The sequence below is a fragment of the Myxocyprinus asiaticus genome, chromosome 50 (assembly GCF_019703515.2).
Source record: "Myxocyprinus asiaticus isolate MX2 ecotype Aquarium Trade chromosome 50, UBuf_Myxa_2, whole genome shotgun sequence".
In the NCBI taxonomy this organism is placed as follows: domain Eukaryota; kingdom Metazoa; phylum Chordata; class Actinopteri; order Cypriniformes; family Catostomidae; genus Myxocyprinus; species Myxocyprinus asiaticus.
The window spans coordinates 24,044,290-24,064,876 of NC_059393.1; the positions used below are offsets into that span (position 1 = coordinate 24,044,290).

General features: G+C 36.3%; 2 protein-coding genes across 4 annotated transcripts; one reads left to right on the plus strand and one right to left on the minus strand.

The window, feature by feature from the left end:
• Nucleotides 1-1,082: 1,082 nt before the first annotated feature.
• On the minus strand, nt 1,083-5,375 carry LOC127439222 (uncharacterized). Of its 3 annotated transcripts, none has more exons than XM_051695377.1 (6): nt 5,208-5,375; nt 3,520-3,933; nt 2,576-2,614; nt 2,168-2,287; nt 2,026-2,066; nt 1,083-1,684 (listed from the first exon to the last, which is right to left on the minus strand). In XM_051695377.1, exons 1-6 carry the CDS (start codon nt 5,248-5,250, stop codon nt 1,667-1,669), a joined length of 675 nt encoding a protein of 224 aa, XP_051551337.1. In that variant the 5' UTR covers nt 5,251-5,375; the 3' UTR covers nt 1,083-1,666. The 3 variants fall into 3 exon arrangements, with proteins under 3 accessions (XP_051551337.1, XP_051551336.1, XP_051551338.1); XM_051695376.1 differs by having other exon boundaries at nt 2,576-2,635; XM_051695378.1 differs by lacking the exon at nt 2,576-2,614.
• Nucleotides 5,376-10,567: 5,192 nt separating this feature from the next.
• Nucleotides 10,568-19,890, plus strand: LOC127439219 (SLAM family member 5-like). The gene is made up of 6 exons (XM_051695374.1): nt 10,568-10,666; nt 12,975-13,292; nt 17,279-17,575; nt 17,692-17,721; nt 18,154-18,218; nt 19,354-19,890. Exons 1-6 carry the CDS (start codon nt 10,618-10,620, stop codon nt 19,402-19,404), a joined length of 810 nt encoding a protein of 269 aa, XP_051551334.1. The 5' UTR covers nt 10,568-10,617; the 3' UTR covers nt 19,405-19,890.
• The last annotated feature ends 697 nt before the right edge of the window (nt 19,891-20,587 follow it).

A 20,587-nucleotide genomic window follows, 5' to 3' on the forward strand; every position in this document is an offset into this window, starting at 1 on the left:
ACTACGAACAACGATATAAACCAAGCCCCTGAAACAAACTTATAAACAATGTCGACCTGGTCAAAACAGGTTCAGTTTGTTTCCTTCATGTTCAGATGAGTACAAATGACTTGAACAGTGAAGCCATGTCTTTATGTCTTAATATCGGCATTCATTTTTTTTCTCTAAACAAATCAACAAAAATCTGTAACTTTATCACAAGAATGTCTGTTGGTCTGTCTCGTCCTATATCCAACTTCCTCCATAAATAATAATAAAAAAAATTCATATTGAAACTATGAAGTGAACTCTATAAATTAAACTCTCATTTTGAATCACTTGTTTTGTTGTGTTTGTAAAGATACAGCATATGCAATATGATTTTAGTGTTCACAGTAGATATTAATATTATTAATCAAATAATAAGAGATATCAAAATATAACAATGTGTGGTCAATCATTTACATAAGAATGTAAAAAATGATCAAAAAATGTGCAATCTGAGTCACTGAGTTGGAAAAAACACATATGACGTAATAAGTGAGTACGATCAGGGCATTTTTATGCCACTAGGGGAACATTCACATTTATATGGGGCCTTTCAGTCATGTGTTGATGGAGGCCAAGATCAACAAAGTGTCTTTTCTCCACTTTTGGCACCTTTATCCAGTGGTGTAGCCAAGGGTGGGCCGGGGTGGGCCGGGGTGGGCCTGCCCCCCCAAATTAGAACCAGGCCCACTTACCTCTATAAATATAGAGGTTATTCTTTGACTTCATTTATATATTTATATATAAACTAGCTGCATAAGTTGTATAAATGCATAAATTCTGATTTCTGACAGTGTGAAAGAACTTTTGAATGTGCTGCTTCTCTGCTGTTAATGAAAATTTGGTAAAAAGAAAAATTTGGGTGAAAACTCAGCCCACCCATTTTTATTGGAGCCCAGCCAAAAGTCATTTCCTGGCTACACCCTTCCCTTAATCAATTTGAAAGTATAAGTACAGCCCCTAACTATGCATTTTTCATGATTTAACGCATTCATCTGTTTAAATGGTGATAATGAACAAAATAGTTATTTAAAAAAATGAAAGAGGCAGATAGATTTATTCAACCATTTATTAAAGCAACTGGTGTTTCAGCAAATATAGGGCAAAACACAATGCATTGTTACGAGACAGAAATAGTAGAAATGTTTCAGTGCAAAGTTGCTCATTAAATACATACTAACACTGCAGAGATCTTTACCATTATTGTATCTGGTCTATCATCCACAGATAAAGCGTATAAAAAAATGTTTGCTAGCTCACTAATATCACAGACGTTTATGCTTAAGTAAATGTGGGAGGTAGAAAATGTGACTGCGATTAAAATACGATTAAATGTACAGCCCTAACAGCCATAAAGGGTTAAAATGTGTAGAAGAAATTATATTATCACCAAAGAAAATTACACACATCAAAAGTTACATGTATTTCATATTTTCCGGAAATAAAGTTGCACCTGAATATAAGTTGCACCGGGTCAAAATCATGTTGTTGTGACAAAAAAAAAAAAGAAGAAAAGTATATATATATATATATACTGGGTTGTGAGGGTTACTTTTGAAATGTATTCCACTACATGGTAATCATGTTGCGGTGGCAATTCATCAATGATGTTAGAAATCTTTTTGTAATCGTCTGATGACTACACTCCATTCATCTTCTGCAAGAAAACAGAATGATTCACAGAATGAAATGAATTTTATAGAATGCACACTTTGCTGAAAAACTTCATTTGAAGTTGATGTACATTAATCTCTCAAATATAGGATGATCTGAAAAAGTGCAATGCATTCATTTCCATGTTTTATGATGAATAATGGAAAATCACTTATGGACCCTTTTAACATTTCCAGGTTTGGAAACATTCTTGTCAACTGAGGCCATTTTATTTTCAACACACAGGTGTTGTGTCGGCACAGATGATATCAAACACATATCTGAATCGGTCAATAGAGTTTTCTACAAAAAGAGTTTCACTGGACACAGTAGTAAAACACTTACCTCATCATAGACCATAAGCGCTTGTGTGTTTTTCTCTGGGTCTGTTTGGGAAAAAAGAAAATCACACACACACAATTAAACACTGATTTTGCACAACACAGATGGTCTTCCTCTTGCTATACTATCTATATGTAATACTTGCATTTTCTATGGTTCCTGCGCTGATAGAAAATCATACCAGCAGCTACAGCTGCAGCTACAGCCACAACCAGCAGGACACCAACACAAATGCCTGTTACAGTATCTGAGGACATACTGGTTTCTGTAGGAGATAAAGAAAGACAATATAGTGAGTGTACCTGTAAGTCTTGTTCTGTACAGATAAACAGTCATAAGTGTGTCTGAGTTCTGTCAGTCTGATAACAAACATGAGCAGAACTGAAAGTAAATATCAATCTGATTCAAGCTCCAGGGAAACATCATTTGACTGAAAATCGTTATAAACTATCCCTCTTGTTTTCTCAATTAGTTTAAAATTATAAGGGGATAAATAAGAAGAGCATAGCCATTAAATAAATGTGCTCATTTGATAATTACAACTGGGACTTACTACTGGTAGGCTCTTGCACCCTGCTCTCCATGTTGGACTCTTCGGGATTGACAGGATCGATTAGAAAAAATAGAAATCTTTACAGCAGTTCTCTTATGTGCATTTGATTATATTACATTAAACAATGAGGCTGTTACTAAGATTACTTGTTTTGCTGCACAAGTTACAAAAACATATCACCAGTCAAATAAATTACACGAAAACTGATCTCAAGACTGTTCAGGCATAATTACGTGATTCTAACAGAAATTATACATGCCAACAATATAAAAAGTGAAACATGACTGACACATATTTTTAGCATTTACTTTAGTAATAGTAATAAATAATACTGTTTAGTTTAAATGACCAATAATACCCTATGTAGTTTTTTCCACATGATTTCTCCTGAATATAAATATATAAAATACCTGTACATTATGTCTCAAACAGTCCAATATGAATTTTACTATGAGTAGACATGTGCTGATATTCAATAATAAGGTATACCGTGATAATTAACGTGCTATATTGTTATCGTGAGCACTTCAAAATACCTACATTTCTATCTAACCTATTAACCAAACTGTTTTGATTTTTCTGAATGCACCGATGCATTTCCATCAATAAATCAACATTCCCAACCACATTACTAGGAAACTCTAAAATTCCTGTTTCTTTTTCAATGAAACTTTTCCCTCAAAATGTCACCATTGTTGCTGCTTGTTCATTTGCGATGAAAATAACCCGTAATAAATTAGATAAATGCAAAACAGAAGCATTGCAAAAGTACGATACAAGTAACTAAATCTTGTTATTAGGAACAATAACGTTTCAAACCGTTTTATAATTCATGAAAATTTGATACCATCACATTCCTAACTATGAAATTAACTCATATTACTGAGTTTACTTAAAATATTTATTTTGCTTTTAAAAGTGATCAATTGCATTGATTAACTCACCACTGACAGTAACGGTGACTGTTTTTATTTTGATGCCAATTATTTCTTTTCTGATTTTTGTGCTGTTGCAGTTTGGTGTTTTGGAGTTCCTGAAGAGTTGTGTCTTGCCATCTGGGTTTTTAATCAGGCTATTTGCTTCATACTGTCCACTGTGTTCAACTTTGACGTTCTTGATGGTGAGATCTCCATTCTTGTGCTCTTGCAGTCTGTCTTCAGTCATGTGCTCTTGCAGTATGTCTTTGAACTTCCCATTAACACCATCATATAAACAAGATTTCTTGGGATCTCCATTGAACTGAGCAATGAGAACACCTTCAAAATACCACAGAATTGTTTGATCCTTGGTTTTGTTCACACCAGTGTTTAGAGTGATTGTCTCTCCCACCTTTGCTGTTATTTCATCACCAGAAACACCTGGAGACACAAATAAACACTCTTTAACATTTTAATTGCCTTTAGTTTCAGAGAAGGCAACTATGCAAGAAAATGTAAAGTTATGTGAAATTTTAATCTAACAAATAAAAATATTAAAAGATAAGGTTTATCATATACATGACTGATACATTATGACGTTTCAGGAGACCGAACAATACACGTTTCCATGATATAACAAAGTGTTTAAAAACTTAACATATATTCTGCAATACATAAATAAATAAATAAATAAATAAGTGTAATAAAAAGTCTTATAAATGGCCAGTACCAAAAACAAATGAACTGCAGTTTCAAGATATCCTTTACTAAAGGTATACAGTATATATATTTTGATAATATTGATAATAATCAATAATGGAAGCTGCATTGTCATGTGTTTGGCTGATTTTTATTTTATTTTCATCCCAATCCCTGATGGATAGTTTTTCACCTTAATGAACAGTACTTTTTGTTAAGTTTTACATGTAAAGGAAAAGTAATAAAATTCAAGCAAAACTTTTCATGAGGCTTTGACGTTTCAAATCATTCATTAAAATAATCAATTTTAAAGACTAAATTGTATCTAATATAAATTTTATGAATACATTTAAACGATACTTTCTTAGCTAAGTTTAGAAATTAGATATCATTTAGGCATTCAAGTGGGAAACAAAATGCGGAAGAAACGAAACTTCAAATGCGGAAGAAACGAAACTAAAGAAATACATGATGAACGACGGCAAAATCTCAATTTTTGTTGCACCTGTGAATGGGTGGTGAAAAATGCATCACCCCTATTACAGGGCATTTATTCTTTATTAATGCATGCATCAACAAATACTAATTAATTTGCTTAAAACAAACCACGAAGGGTGAGACGTTTTAATGACATATATAATAAATTAATATTATTAAAATAAAGTATAGGCGTTTAAATAACATTGCGAAATCATTAGTCCCTAGACAAGACCCTACATCTCTGCGTCATTCATGTACAATATTGTCAACTCCATTTGAAGGGCACATACCAATAAAGAAACTGCGTCACTTTAATAGGCCATTTTCTATAGACCAGTCCAGAACAGGAAGAACTAAATAATACTCATCATGCACAATAAAATAACACATAATGTGACAGTCCTCCTTCATATTCCTCACAATTACTAAAAAATAAGCGACGAGTAAATTATAACCCATTTTTAAGAGAAAGACAAAGTGAAACAAAGTAGTTTTTCATCGATGAAAACAGGAATTAAAACTGTAACAAATATTACCATTAATGAGCAAAAGAGAGAGAGCAAGCAAGATGTTTTCCATTGTTGATGTGTCCCTTTGACAAAATAATGAAGCTTGAAATAAAATCAAATTTCACGTATCAAGTGCATAATGCAGCTTCTCTCTCTTCCTCCACGTTGCGTTGTGTCTAAGTAACACTAGGAACACCCATTCTTATACTTCCTGTTGTTTCAAGAAACAACAGGAAACACTTTACTGAACTTTACATAGACTGTGCTTGTATTCATACATTGTTCGATCTGTGTTATTTTGCACATCTTAATGAACATTTATATTGAACCTTCTGTTTTTCAATAAAAAAATCCACAGTTTTAGCACAATGTGTGGACTTCAGATGCCCCCTTACCCACTGTAAGAAAAATTTCCAACTTGAATCAGTGTGAAATAAATGATCTGGAACGATTTTGCTGTGATGCCACCGGACAAATCGCATCCTGTATTGATTTGATACGGGACGCATCATTTCATATTTAAATACGGGACGATTCCACATTTTATGGGACTGGTGGCAACCCTACCTGGATGTATAATACATTCTCATGAGCAAAGTGTTGATGCAGAAAATCGTGAGTTTATCGGGAGAAATTGTAAATTGGGAGTACAGCGGGAGGAGGGGTGGAAAAACAGGAGAAACCCGGTAAAATCAGGAGTGTTGGCAGGTGAAGTGCAATACTGTATTTATTAAAGGTGCACTCAGTAACTTCTCTGTTTGTGTCATCTTGAATTTACACTGACACCTTGCGGTTTGGATGCAGCCTCATTTACAATCAATAGTTTTCAGTTTCAGATGTCATTGTAGAAATGTATTATTCACAGTCAGTCATGATTACTTTAATCAATGAGTGAAAGTGTCCAATAACAGGACGGTTACTGAGATTAAGTGAGTAGTATTCGGCTGGTCATGTGATTCTAACATGGCCGCCCCCATGTGTGGACCCTCTCCATGTAGAATAAAACAGCTTTTACAAGGTCACTGATATGACTGGAGTCTTCATTTTAATGTGTTCATGATTTCCTACAAATATTGCAAAATTATAATTCATGTCTTTAGGAGTTAATCTTATTTAATGGGGACAAAATTACTGAATGCACCTTTCAATGAATGCATTTAAATGTTAATACCATTAATTACTGTAATATTACTCAATATGTATTCATTCAGAATATAGGAGTTATAGTAAGTTTGAAAATCACAGCTGCTTAATCGCAGTTACAATCATTAATCGCTATGATAAAAATTAATGAATGAGACTTCTGTTTAATTGACTGTAATTTCTAACTGTGTTAAAATATTTTAAAGGGTTTTTAAAGACCAGTTTGTGGTTGTCTATCCTTATTAAACATTTACACTTATAACAATCCCTTTGCTACATCTATATTGTTTATTAAGTTGTCAAGCCTTGTTTTAATCCAGTAGCTTCTCTCTGTATTGGCAGCAAAAGTGGGCTGCTTTTACAGCTTGTTGGCTCTGCTTGTTTGTTGGTTACCAGTGGTTAGCAACAGGAAGTAAGGAGGTGAAGCTTAGAAAAGAGCCATTGCACATCACAGCACTGCAGACTGACATTGACTAATCAAAATTGAATGACTGATTTCTCTAATTATCATTGTGTATGTGTAACGCGAACACTGTGAGGTCACTGCAGATATCTTAAAGGGATAATTCACCCAAAAATGAAAATTCTCGTATTACGCACACTCATGCAATCCCAGATGTGTATGACTTTCTTTCTTCTTTCTTTCTATTCTTCTGAATAATATTTCAGCTCTGTAGGTCCATACAATGCAATTGAATGGTGCCCAAAATCTGAAGCTCCAAAAAGCACATAAATGCAGCACAAAAGTCCATAAATCCATGTCTTCAGAAGTAATATGATAGCTGTGGGTGAGAAACAGATCAATATTTAAAGGTGATGTAAGCAACTTTTTTCATGGAAAGGTATGTAAACAATTTTACTCCTGAAAGATATGAATGAAATAAGTGTCATGAGATATCTCACCGGTCTCTGTGACAGCTTTAGACTCTCTAAACAGCAAACAAAAATGTGTCCGTGGGCCATGGTCTCTGATGCTTTCTGCCTGTCAATTGTTTTGCGCGCTCTCATAGTATTGTAATGACAGTGAACTTAATGCCATTTTCATGCCATGTTGTTCATAACAGTAGTCAGCTGAGGGCGCTATTTTGCTGCAGCTGTTTTTGAAGTAGCAGGCATTTAGAATAAGTTTTGGACAAATCCGGGTTCTGATCCTCTATTGAAATCCAGAAATAATCGTGTTTGCATAATCAGTGATGAGCATGATTCAGAGGTTGCATTTTACCCTCTAACATGACATTTTTTCTCCACTGATGGTTAGGTTTAGGTTTGGGTTTTGGGTTGGGGGGGCTTCAGGTAATAAAATATGCATTCCTCTTCACTGTACTACAGCCTGTACATTTGAAAACAACTCGCTTCACAACTCGCTTTTGGCGCCCCTCCGTGGACATTTCACCTGGAAAATGGAGCTCACATGTGCCCATAAGCCCAACAACACTTTACACTTTGGCCACTGGGGGCAGTGTTTTCAATTTCGCTCCGAACAAACCGATTTTAGCCAAAAGAAAAAGTCAACCTACTGTTTTTGCATTCAGATTTGAACTATGTCGATCAAGCACTTTACAGACTGCAATGCCCTGCCACCAACATCCCTAAAACTTAAGTTGCTGTGGCTGTAATCAGCTATGCCATTATTTATGCCATACATTTGTGATACTTCAGTACATTTAATATCAGTTACTTTAAAACATTTTTCTCTCTATACAACACGGGATAACAACACAAATGTTTTCAGTGAGCTCAGCCAACCCGTGCTCATGCCTACATCCGCTTGGGCTTGTTAAATATCCTCTGGGCTATTTACTGATTCCATTCATAAAAAACCAATAGACACACTGAAAATATGGAATCAGTTTTATAAATTAAACCCTTCCCCCCGAAACCCCCCCCCCACCCGACACAAACACACATTACAGTGGTCTCTTACAATTTTAACAAAAAATTAGAAACAAACTAAAAAAATTTACTTTCAAAAAACAAGAGTGCACATACACATCAAACTAAAAATTAAAAATCAAAAATCCCTCTCCACTGCCCCTCCCCGAGAACCCTCCAAAAAATCCAAATATCCACCCCACGTCCTATTAAACAAATCCCACTTTCCTAACCTTCTGAAGATCGCCTCCTCAAATGCCGCAACCTCACTCATCTCCCCGCACCACTCCCGAAACGAGGGTGCCCCAGCCGTCTTCCACCCCCTGAGTATTATTCGCCTGGCCACCATAACTCTGGCCAGGACCCAACCTCTCAAGTGGCTATCCCCAAAATGTATGACCTCCCCATCACCCAAAATGCAGAGTCTGGGGCAAAATGAAAACCGTGTGTCCAACACATCACACATAAATCCCTGAATCTTCAACCAAAATTCCTGTATTTTAACACATCCCCAAAAACATGGGTTGTGTCCCCGTCTTCTGATTGGCATCGCCAGCAGTGGGTGTGTCTTTAAGACCAAGTCTATACAATCTAGAGGAGGTCCAATATAATCGATTCAAAATCTTAAATTGCATCAGATGCACCCTTGAATCTCTAGATGTAGACTTGACGTTTTTTTAGAATCTTAGTCCACACTCCATCCTCCAATACCAAATTTAAATCTCTCTCCCATAATCTCTTGAGAGAAGTTGAAGCTCCATCCCCCAGACTCTGAATTAACAGGGAGTAATACACTGATGCCTCATGACCTTTTCCAAAAGCAGTAATCACCACTTCTAGAGTATCTGCCCTTTTAGAGGGGTGTATGCTACTCCCAAAAATAGTACAGAACTGGTAGTGCAGCTGTAAGTACCTGAAGAACTGAGATCTCGGAATCCTGAAATGTTGGACCATATTTTCAAACGATCTCAACCCACCACTGTCATATAGGTCACCGAGTGTATTAACACCCCCCTCAATCCACTCCGACCAACAGAATGGGGACTCACCAATACGCAACTTTGGGTTTAGCCATATGCTTCAGGCAACATTTAAACAAATGTCTGAATTAAACACTCTGGACACTTTTGTTCATAGCGCGTGCAGATGCGAGAAAATGGGGTGTGACTTAACTTCTCCGATTAGTTTGATAGAAAGGCTTTGCTATGGTGAAATAGGGGCAATAAGTTTCTGTTCAGTTCCAAACCAGGGAGGGGCTCCCTCAGGCGGAAGTGACCAATGAGCTAAATGTCTGAGACCGAATGCATAATAATAAAACAACATTTTGGGTAGGCCTAACCTACCTATGTAACTTGTTGAAATGTAACCTGGGATGCTTTCCATTCCAAATGAAGGACTTCGCTATGCTGGAAACGAGCTTTTGAAACCTTTCGGTCAAGCTGAACAGGTGTACATATTGAGTAATGCAGCATTTTAGCATTATGTCATTTAGCCTAGCTGTCCCAGGCACACATAGCAGGTATTCACACTGTTAACATGCAGAGACTATGCATAGACTCGTTTTTAACAAATTCTTCTAAATCAGACTCACAGACAGTCTCAGAATGTTTTTAACAAACAAAGTAAATAATGCATGCACTGTCAAACTCTAGAGGTATAGTTTGTGAGTCAAAGTGAAACTGTGACCTCATTCACTGACATCTGAACAGAAGTGTGGTTTGATTGGTTGGGTGGACAAACACTGTGCGTGGCTGAGTGTCTGTTAGGTATTAGATTAAGGTAGTTTGTTTTTCTGTCAGTCAGTTTGTGGGGGAAGTTTTGCTTCTTTTACTCTTCCGCTAAGAAGAGTCTAAATATCACCCGTCTAAATTCCACTCAACACAAAACAGATCTAAAGTGAAATAAAGTAGTAAATCCATCAATACTGATGTTTGATAAAAGGTAAATAAGAGACACAGGCCTTACAGGATTCGTACATTATCACGCATCATTCATGACCTGTTCTTCATGACCTGATGATCACAATAAATCAAGTTATTTATCTTCATCACACAACAAAAGCACTAATAGTTCCTGTTCTGGTTATCTGTAGCATATTTTATCCTGCAGGAAACATTGATAATGTACAATGCTTGCAATGCTTGAGGCAAATGTGCTGTTTCGCCACAAAAGGAATAATAAGGGATTGAATATATTATATTTTGACTTTAATATGCAGGTTATAGTTACAGTGTATGTAAATATACTGTGGTTCTAAAATATGTGATCAGCTAGGGCACGTCCACTGAAGGGTGGTCGAATGAGGGCGGATTCACACTCACACTAAATAAATATCACTGCTCTGTAGTGTCCAATACGTCAGTGTGATTTCACAAATTTCCTGCTGTATAATATCAGAGCACTCAACAAACTATCAAAGAAAATGGCTCCTTCTGTTGTTTTGTTCTGTTTGGGCTTATGCCTTCCAGTTGGTAAGTTATACATGGTTTTGTTTTTTTACAGATTTAATTCATGCTCAAGTTTAGTAAGATGCTATTCAAAGCAGTAATATGATTTGTGTTCGCTATTATTTCCAGATAAACAGCATTCTTAAACTGAACATGGATAGTATTGTAAGATCTAGTTTTGACTGAGGTCTGTTATCACTGATCACATTAGGGATCTCTGATGACAGACCTTTATTCATGTTGTTTACATAAACCCATTAAATCCATCAAGTCCATGTGAAAGTTCTATTAATATAAACAAGTCAAGATGCCCAACACTTTTAGTTTTGTACTCACAAATCTTCAATTTTCTCATGATGTTGTTATTTGTGTGGAGCTCAACTGAACTTCATTTCAAGCAGCAGTAAATATCAGTTTTGTAAATGCTAGAATCTCCGATAGCAAAACTCTAGAGTTGATACATATTTTCAAATAACTTTACATCCTCTGGTCTACAACAACTTCAAAATATTATAACGATCCTGAACTTATTATAACAGATACAGATGCTTTTTGTGTCTGAGCTGTTGTGCTTGATGTCCTCGATTTAATTTTGAAATAATAACAAAGTGCTCTTAGTTAAGAAAAGTTATGAAGACAATCTAGGGGGAGACTGGGGTCAGTTGTCACAGGTCTCAGGAACCAAACAATATACACACAAAAAAAAAATGTTTTCACTAAAGAGGTACATTTGTCTTTTAAGTACTCCTATCAATCAATTATTTCTACCATGTTAATAACTGAAGATATTTTAAATAAAGTTGAGGAAGTGAACTATCACCATTGACCCATCCACCACATCTAGTCTCCTTAAGCCTGTTTGAGAAAGATTGGCAAGTCATTTTTATTTGGATAGCGCCTTTCACAACACACATCATTTCAAAGCAGCTTTAAAGGAAATAATGCATTAACAGAAAATTAAACTGTAATATCTATAATGTCTTGACTCTAAGACGACTCTATCATTGTGTAGTTTGATTAAATATGATTGTGAATTGTGTATAAAAATAAGTAATTAAATAATAATTGTATTTAGAAACAGTTTCCCTGTGAGCAAGCAGAAGGCGACTGTGGCAGAGAACACAAAACTCAAGTGGTAGCGGTCTGCTACATAGGACCTAAACCATGCTAATGCAAGTTCACAAATGCCAACATAATTCTCTAACCTATTCAAGAGAATGTCGTGATCTAGCGTGTCGAATGCAGCACTAAGATCTAAAAGCACTGGAAGTGAAATGCAGCTGCGATCAGATGATAAGAGCAAGACATTTGTAACTCTGATAAGTGCAGTCTCAGTACTGTGATGGGGGCTAAATCCTGACTGAAATTGTTCATATATACTATTTCTCTGTAGAAATGAACATAGTTGGGAGGACACTACCTTTTCTAATATTTTCGACATACACGGGAGATTTGAAATCGGTCTATAATTATCCAATTCTCCAGGATCAAGTTGTGGCTTCTTAATAAGTGGTTTGATAACTGCCATTTTAACATTTATTGGGACATGTCCTAAAGATAGCGAGGAGTTAATTATATTAAGAAGAGGTTCTGAGATTACAGGGAATACCTCTTTTAAGAGCTTAGTTGGTATTGTATCTATCATACATGTTGTGGCTTTTGATGTTGCGATAAGTTTTGTTAGCTCTATGACAGTGAAGGATTGAAGTTGCACGTGAGGAAAATTATGAAACACTGTTTTCTGAGGTGCTGTGACAGATGATTGCATAATTTCAATTTTATCAGTAAAGAAATTCATGAAGTCATTACTATTGTGCTGCGACGGAATATCTGGTTTAGTTGAGGCTTTATTCCTAACCAGTTTAGCCACAGTACTGAATAAACACCTAGGATTGTTGTGGTTATTTTCTATAAGTTTGCTAAAATATGCAGACCTGGCAGCTTTTAGTGTCTGTCTGTAGTTACAGACACTATCCTTCCGTGCACCGCGAAATACCTCTAATTTTGTATTCTTCCACTTGTGCTCCATTTTCTGAGCTCTTGAGAGCATGAATGTGATCATTGTACCATGGTGCAGGGAAAGAGGCAGTTTTTAAAGACTCTTATTTTATGATTATTATTTTTACCAGAAAATAGTGCTTCTTAGATCTAAGTGCTCCCTTCTGGGGATAAAATGTGCATCAGTGTGAAGAGGCTGCTGGTCTTCAGCGTGAATAAAGGGGGTTTCATTGCAGATATACATTGCATGTGCAGTGGCATCACTGTAGCTTGTTCCTGATTGGAGTAAATAGCAGTGTTACAACCGATCCCTGTCTCACTGTTTGTTCTGCAGGTGTGTTTGGTGAAATGAAGTCTGTGTCAGTGATGGAGGGAGATTCTGTCACTCTACACACTTATATGACTGAAATTAGTGATGATGAACTGATTCTGTGGACGTTTGCAACTGAAAACACTTCATTAGTTGAAATCAATATACTGGCCAACAGCATCACTGTATATGATGGTGTTGATGAGAGATTCAGAAACAGACTGAAGGTGAATAATCAGACTGCAGATCTCACCATCACAAACACCACAATCACACACTCTGGACTTTATCAACTAAAGACTATCAGCAATTCGAGCAAGAGCTTCAGTCTTACTGTCTATGGTGAGTTAAATATCAGTTTCACCTTTTTCATTTGTTTTTGCTTTTAAGTAGATATGTCCTATCATTTAGATTTTTCATTCTTTAAATGATTATTTTGATTAATTATTAGAATGGTGGCATCTTTGACAGTGTGATTCAAACCTCTGCAATCAACCAGAGAGACTTTTGCAGGTCAATTTGTACAGGTTTTGAGGTTATAGCACATGATCATGCCACATCAAATATGAAAGCGTGCAGCATGAAAGCATATTTATTGTCAGAGAGTAGCCTACATTATACTGTTAAAGGAATTGTTCACCCAAAAATGAAAACTCTCTCATCATTTACTCACCCTCATGCCATCCCAGATGTGTTTGACTATCTTTCTTCTTCAGAACACAAACAAAGATTTTTAGAAGAATATTTCAGCTCTGTAGGTCCATACAATGCAAGTGAATGGTGATCAGACCTTTGTTGCTCCAAAAAGCACATAAAGGCAGCATAAAAGTAATGCATAAGACTCCAGTGGCTAAATCCATATCTTGTGAAGCAAAATAATAGGTGTGGGTGAGAAACAGAACAAAATTTATGTCCATTTTTCCCTCTAAATCTCCACTTTCACTTTCACATCTGAAAGTGAAATTAATGTGGAGATTTAGAGTAAAAAAGGACTTAAATATTAATCTGTTTCTCACCCACATCTATCATACCGCTTCTGAAGGCATGGATTAAACCACTGGAGTCGTATGGATGACTTATGTTTCCTTTGTGATTTTTGGAGCTACAAATTTCTGGTCACCATTCACTTGCATTGTATGGACCTACAGAGCTGAAATATTCTTCTACAAATCTTTGTTTGTGTTCAGCAGAAGAATGAAAGTCATGCACATCTGGGATAAGGGTGAGTAAATGAAGAGAGAATTTTCATTTTTGGGTGAATTATCCTGTGATGAGGAGGAGGGTGTGGCCAAAGGGTTGCTGAGTCAGCTAATCAGCCGGGAGGGGGATAAAGACGAGTTCAAGACGCCAGTTCGAGAGAGACACATGTGGCCAGTGTGTGTGTGTGTGTGTGTGTGTGTGTGTATGTGTGTGTGTGTGTGTGTGTGTGTGTGTGTGTGTGTGTGTGTGTGCGTGCGTGTGTGTGTGTGTGTGTCATTAAAATTTACGCTGACTGTTCTTTCGGATCCCGCCTCCTCCTTGCCCATCCCTTACCCCTTAAATATCCCTTTAAGAGATGCTAGGTGAAAAGCACTGTCAAAAACTACTGGTTACTCTATAGTAACAAACTGTTCCAAAGTACAGAGTGCTCAAAATACCTCAAAGAATACAGTGTACTGTAAAACAACTGTAAGAGTTGGCACAAATAATTCTTACCTCTCTGGATTGTCAGATGCCTCTCAGTTCTGCAGAAATACAGCACGTGTTAAAACAAGTATCGCTGGGCCAGACAAAGAAATACACATTTGCTAATAATTATGAATCACATGTTCTTGACACTTGTACTAATAATTAGCAGCTAATTATAAATACAGCTGTCAAGAACATGTGATACTCATGATTCAGAGAGTGAGGGAATATCCTACAGTGGCCGTCTGGTGCACAATACAACAAAATAATGTAAACAAAATGAATTAAGCCACAGCTGAAATTGTCTTTCATATTGTTTATGTGTTGAATATGTGGATCTGATATGAGCCATATTTAGTGACCAGAAAAGAGATTTGAATATGGGCTCTTTTCCATTGGGCCAGTAGGCAACTACCTAGCAACGACACAGGACTCCTTAGATACTACATATCAATATGCTAAAAACACAGCGAACACCTTAGCAACACCCTGGCAACCACCCAGATCACCCTAGAAACTGCATATCAGACAGCTAGGCAACTGATTAGCTATGTCCCAGCGACCATCTAGAACACCCTAGCAACCACATAGTAATCCATTAAAAAGCACTGAGAACACCTAAATGCAACTGTATGGCAGCACACTGGCAAACAACCAGAAAACCCTACTTTTGCTCAGGCAAGTTCCCTTTCACATCTTTGTAAATTCAAAAACTAATGTTTCATTGTGATACAGTAATGCTAATAATGTGTTTTCCTCTGTGTTTATGTTTGTAGCTAAATTCTTCTCCTGTTTTGTTACCATTTGTATCTACCATAAAGGGGCCTCTTTTCAGGTCGCTATGTTTTACAGTAAGCGCTGTTCTATGCAATCAATGTAAGAAATTAACATTTCCATTAATGGGCAATATTTCCCCTCTGGATTTGATTTTCAGGGGCATTTTAACCCTTATGTGGGCATATGATTTCTAATGTCAAATACTTTAACTTAATACATTTATCATAAATTCTTTATTCGAGTAATTACTGTATATCTTGTTTTATGCAATAATATGCATACCTGAGCCTAGAATATAATATGAAGAAATATATCCGATGTTAAAAATAAAACACAAAATAACTCATTATGACATTTACAACATTTTTAATTTCGGAGGGATTTTTCTTACCTTTAGTGGCATTTTTGCCCCAAGCCCCCATTCATTTGTTAAATGTTTTCATCATCTTGTAGGGATGTCAAAAGTACCACTACGTCAATATTAAGTTGATAGTAAGCAAAGCAATTTAAGCCTGATGTATCAAATTGAGCCTGTTTACACACCAATATGCTGATAACTCCCAAAAATCAGCTTAAAAAATCTGGCAAAGCAAGAAAACCATGTTTACATGAGATTTGAAATAATCGGGTTATTCTCTGTTTATGGGTATTCCACACAGCCGCAATTTTGTACTTGGTAATTTTGAGTTAACAGTACTCAATGCCAAAGGTTAAAGAACTTATGCATTTGAGTTATGATTCCAAAATGTGACATTTCATGTAATGTTTAATTAGGACCACTTAAATGTTTTTATTAATGACAGCTTTAGGATTTAGAGAGTAACAGTAACTTAATTAAAACTAGTAAATATAGTAAAAATGTAAGATTGAGTAAATTTAAAAAAAAAATTTTTAATAATTTGAGATACTATTAGTATTTACAGTGTAGAGCATAATCCGTGTAAGAACGTGAACGTGCATGTAAACGCGCTCATTATTGATTTGAGCTTGAATCTGTAGCAGTAGGGGGCAGTCAGCGCTTCAGCTGTACAGGCAACACGCCACGTCAAATGCTATCTGCTGCGTATTACACATATGAACAGATCTCTCACTCTGTATCTCATCGTGCTCCCAAGCTCCCTATGTGAACCAGTATATCGTGAACACGAATTCAGGCACTGACAAGGGTGTTCATCCACTGAACTTTCATTGTATAAATGACAATATAGTGAATTTTTTCTGTAGACATTACAACGAAAATGTAACACTGAAACATTTTTGTGATCCTTTTATTTTCAAAGCACATGTGGCCCTATTAATTTATCCTGAGATTCAGACTGGTGTCTGAACATTTTTGCTACTTAGTGTTTACACATGGTGAAAAGAGTTTCAGCTGTGATGGCTTGAGAACCTGGATTGACCTGTGCTTCATCTGACAATTATCCGCAGGTTTTCAGACAATATTGTGTAAACTGCTACGTGTGCAAGCATGTATTGCAAATATAACATGAGGACGGCAAACATGAAGTCAGGACATCTCATCTCATTGCTTTGGCCTACTGAAAGGAAAGTTGGTATAAATGTAATTGCCACCGTGCCCTGAGGGTACATGAGCAGTTAAAGGAAAGTGCCACTGACCTAATGGTCATGAAATAAAAAAAATAAAAAATAAAAAATAACTTTGAATAATTTGGTGATACACAATGTTCTAAGGTTTTACCATTTGAAAATTTGTGGAAAAATCTTGCCAACAGTTTGGTTTATCAAGAGAAACTTAAGTAACATTGGGAATTTTTGTAACATTTTAGGGATTTTCCGAACGCGTTCCACTGTTTTCATTGGAGCTTCACCAAATAATGCTTTAAATTTAATATTATATCTCTTTATTCTATGTTGTTTTTCAGCTCGTCTGCCCATTCCTGTGATCACCAGTAACTCTTCTCAATGTTCTTCATCATCTGAAAATTCATCTAATTGTGTGTTGGTGTGTTCAGTGGTGAATGTGACACAGGTGACTCTCTCCTGGTACAAAGGAAACAGTTTATTCTCCTCCATCAGTGTGTCTGATCTCAACAGCAGTCTCTCTCTACCTCTGGAGGTGGAATATCAGGAGAACAACACCTACAGCTGTGTGATCAACAATCCCATCAGAAACCAGACTAAACATCTCAGCATTACTGAAGTCTGTCAGACGTGTTCAGGTACAACAGCAGTGATATTAATGTTTATTAACGCAAATTTGAGCATGAAAATTCAAATTGGTTTAGAACTAGAATTCACATCATTAACCATGACATCTCTGTGCTTCCCATGTCAGAGACCCTGGTTCGAATCCCGCTTGGAGCAGGTCGAGTAGGACTGGTTACATCTGCATATCACACACTGGGGACAATGAGCCTTAGACTAATTATATAAATAGCAATTATAGATTCTTAACATATTTGATGATGCTGTACAAGTGCTCAGGACACTTTTCAATGATGACAATATGAAAAAGTGCACCCTCAATTTGAGAGCCTCAGAGAATTTGAGAACCTGTCTTTCTCTATTACATATTTAGACCTGATATTATTGGCAATACCTGCCGTTGCTGGAACTTTAATTGTGGCTGCAGTTTTGATGTTCTACATCTACAAGAAACACAGAAAAATAGCTGAAGAGGGCAAGTGTTAACTAGGGCAGATACATTTGCAGGAGAAAAGTATATGTTGCACTTGTTTTTTCTGAAGAAACCGATTTCTAAAAGTTGAGTTTGTTGTGTTTGTTGTTGTTCTAACAGTTCAGAACGCTGAAGAGATAACATATGCTGATCCAACACTCTACAAACGAAATACACCGAAAATGGTGAGAATTTTTGACTGTTGTGTGATTCTGTATCATGCACAGCAGTGTCAGATGTAGTTTTGTGTTTGTGCGTATGTATAATGATCTAAAACATTTATTTTTAGTCTTTTGCTCTGATGTATTTATGTTGGAGGATCACACAAGACTATCATAATTCTCACAAGACTCAATGAGTCACTGTAAAATCTTAACGAAAGTGAGACACAGATTCTTTACATTGTGACACTAAGCACGTGTCTTGTTTTCTGCTGGCAAAAAAATCAATACAGTCACTGTTCAGTGTAAAGGTGACTATATATGGTATGTTTTTATAAATATTCAATATTGTTATTTTAAAGAATAATATTTAGTGAATTTACACTGGATATTCTAGGACTGTTCAAACATTGGCTCAGGGTGTTTGTGCTGTTAAAAATACCATTAAACAGTAACACAGGAAACACATTGGACCACAAACTGACAAAGAAGACTAAGTGTGAAACAAGTGGGAAGAAAAGCTGTGAAGACAAATAGCAAAAGACAAAATTAATCTTTAGTCAAGTCGTTCTAGCGGACTTCACTCAGATCTATTTTTGTCTTTAGTCTCTCTCATCAAGACTATACTGCAGTTCAGTTCTTTGTGGCTATTGAACCCATTGACTTTCCTGATAAATAACATCAACATATAATCTCATGTTTTCATGTTATGAGGCATTTTGCCTTTGATCAGTTGTCGATATCAGATTCAGGACAGTGGTTTTGGTTTATAGAAGTCAGCATCCAACTGCACAATCACCTCGAGATCAGCAGAAATCTAGACATAAAACAAATTTTTGTAAGACAATCACAGATCAGTTAAAACATTTCATAATAACAATAAAGGGTATCCTAAATGAAGCCTCTGATTTAGCTAAAATAGCCACTGTTAACCAGTTTCACCGATAACTGGATTTCCAGGAACCAAATGTTTTAGATATTTCTCTCGTGTTAGTGAGGAACAGAAACTAAGCAGTATGACAAGTTTTTTTTTCTTCTAAATGACTGTAGCGCATGTGAATACAGTATATTCAAACTTAGCACATCACAATCGTTTATAAAACACTCAACATCCAATGGCTTTCTTACCCTCTGTGATTGTGCTTGTGTTTTCTTTCAGGAAGTTAATGAGGATGATCAAGTGGTATATGCAGGAGTCGCTGTGAGATGATAATCAAACTGTCTGAGATTCAGTTTCCTCATTAATGATGTTCTGAAGTCTGTAACTATGACTCTGTTCAGCTGTTACATTTTTTGTTGTTGTGCCATTTAGAGTGATTTTTGTAGTGTTTCATGTGACCCTGAATGTTAATGTGTGGTTCATTTAGACTAGAGCTCAAAATGTCAAAATGTATTACCTCAAAATTCGACTGGGATTCTAACAGTAATTCAGCTTTCAACAGTTCTGATTTTACACAGATGACATACTGTAAAAAACTTCCCAATGTTCATACCTTTAATTCCAAAATTCCAATCAAAAGCTATTGTTACATCTGTAGGCATAGATTGTTTGTTGTGTTGGTTTCTCTTTCTCGCTCTATTTTTCTCTCTAGGTGCATCTGTGTTTGATTACACTGTGTAACAATTTTTTATTTGTTTTTTGGTTCCTGGGTAGTAAGTGTTATTTCCTAATCGCTAATGCCTCAAAAGTATAGAAAATGGCTATTATTCCCCACAAACTTTGCTTTTGTGACTAGGACAGTGATATTTTGAAATTTACCTATTTCCAATGAGAAACTGGGCGAATTTGTGTCTTTTCATTCACATAAAGTCAGAAAAAACAATATATGAATCCAAATTAACATGTGTTTATACTAAAGTAATACAGAAATGACTACAAAAGATTAGAAGTGAGTAGTTTTTCGAGATGTACTATTATACTGTAAATCACTTTCAGGAATCAGCCCCCAAATGTATTCTCCCATCATGTTCTCGTTATACTATCCTTGGTAGCGGCGTTCAAAGTCCAGTATATCCTGATGGAAGTGCTCGCCTTGCTCCTCTGAGTACGCTCCCATGTTCTCCTTGAATTTATCAAGATGAGCATCAAGGATATGGACTTTGAGGGATTTCAGAGGTGGAGCTGAGGAGAAAAAACAATACTACCCCAACCAAAAAGACTCCAACGACTTGATTAGAGATCTTGGTCTCACCAAGTCCAATGCCGAGCTTTTGACGTCTAGGCTCAAGCAGTGGAACTTGTTGGGTGAAAATGTGCAAGTCGCAGATCCAGAGGAAGCGTCACTAACCTTTTTCCAGCTTCTTCACCCGTCAAGATGGGCTCTACTTCTGCCACAATGTGACCAGTCTGTTTGAGGCAATCAGAATCGCATGTAACCAGAATGAGTGGCGCC

What these genes read in the sequence shown, in the direction of transcription:
- LOC127439222 (XM_051695376.1), bottom strand. Translation starts at nt 5,250, where the DNA reads ATGGAAAACATCTTGCTTGCTCTCTCTCTTTTGCTCATTAATG. An exon ending in CTCTCTTTTGCTCATTAATG is followed by an intron (nt 3,934 to 5,207) that starts GTAATATTTGTT and finishes TTGTGTCTCCAG; the next exon opens with GTGTTTCTGGTGATGAAATA. An exon ending in GGTGCAAGAGCCTACCAGTA is followed by an intron (nt 2,288 to 2,575) that starts GTAAGTCCCAGT and finishes TATCTCCTACAG; the next exon opens with AAACCAGTATGTCCTCAGAT.
- LOC127439219 (XM_051695374.1), top strand. Translation starts at nt 10,618, where the DNA reads ATGGCTCCTTCTGTTGTTTTGTTCTGTTTGGGCTTATGCCTTCCAGTT. An exon ending in GGGCTTATGCCTTCCAGTTG is followed by an intron (nt 10,667 to 12,974) that starts GTAAGTTATACA and finishes TTTGTTCTGCAG; the next exon opens with GTGTGTTTGGTGAAATGAAG. An exon ending in AACGAAATACACCGAAAATG is followed by an intron (nt 18,219 to 19,353) that starts GTGAGAATTTTT and finishes GTTTTCTTTCAG; the next exon opens with GAAGTTAATGAGGATGATCA.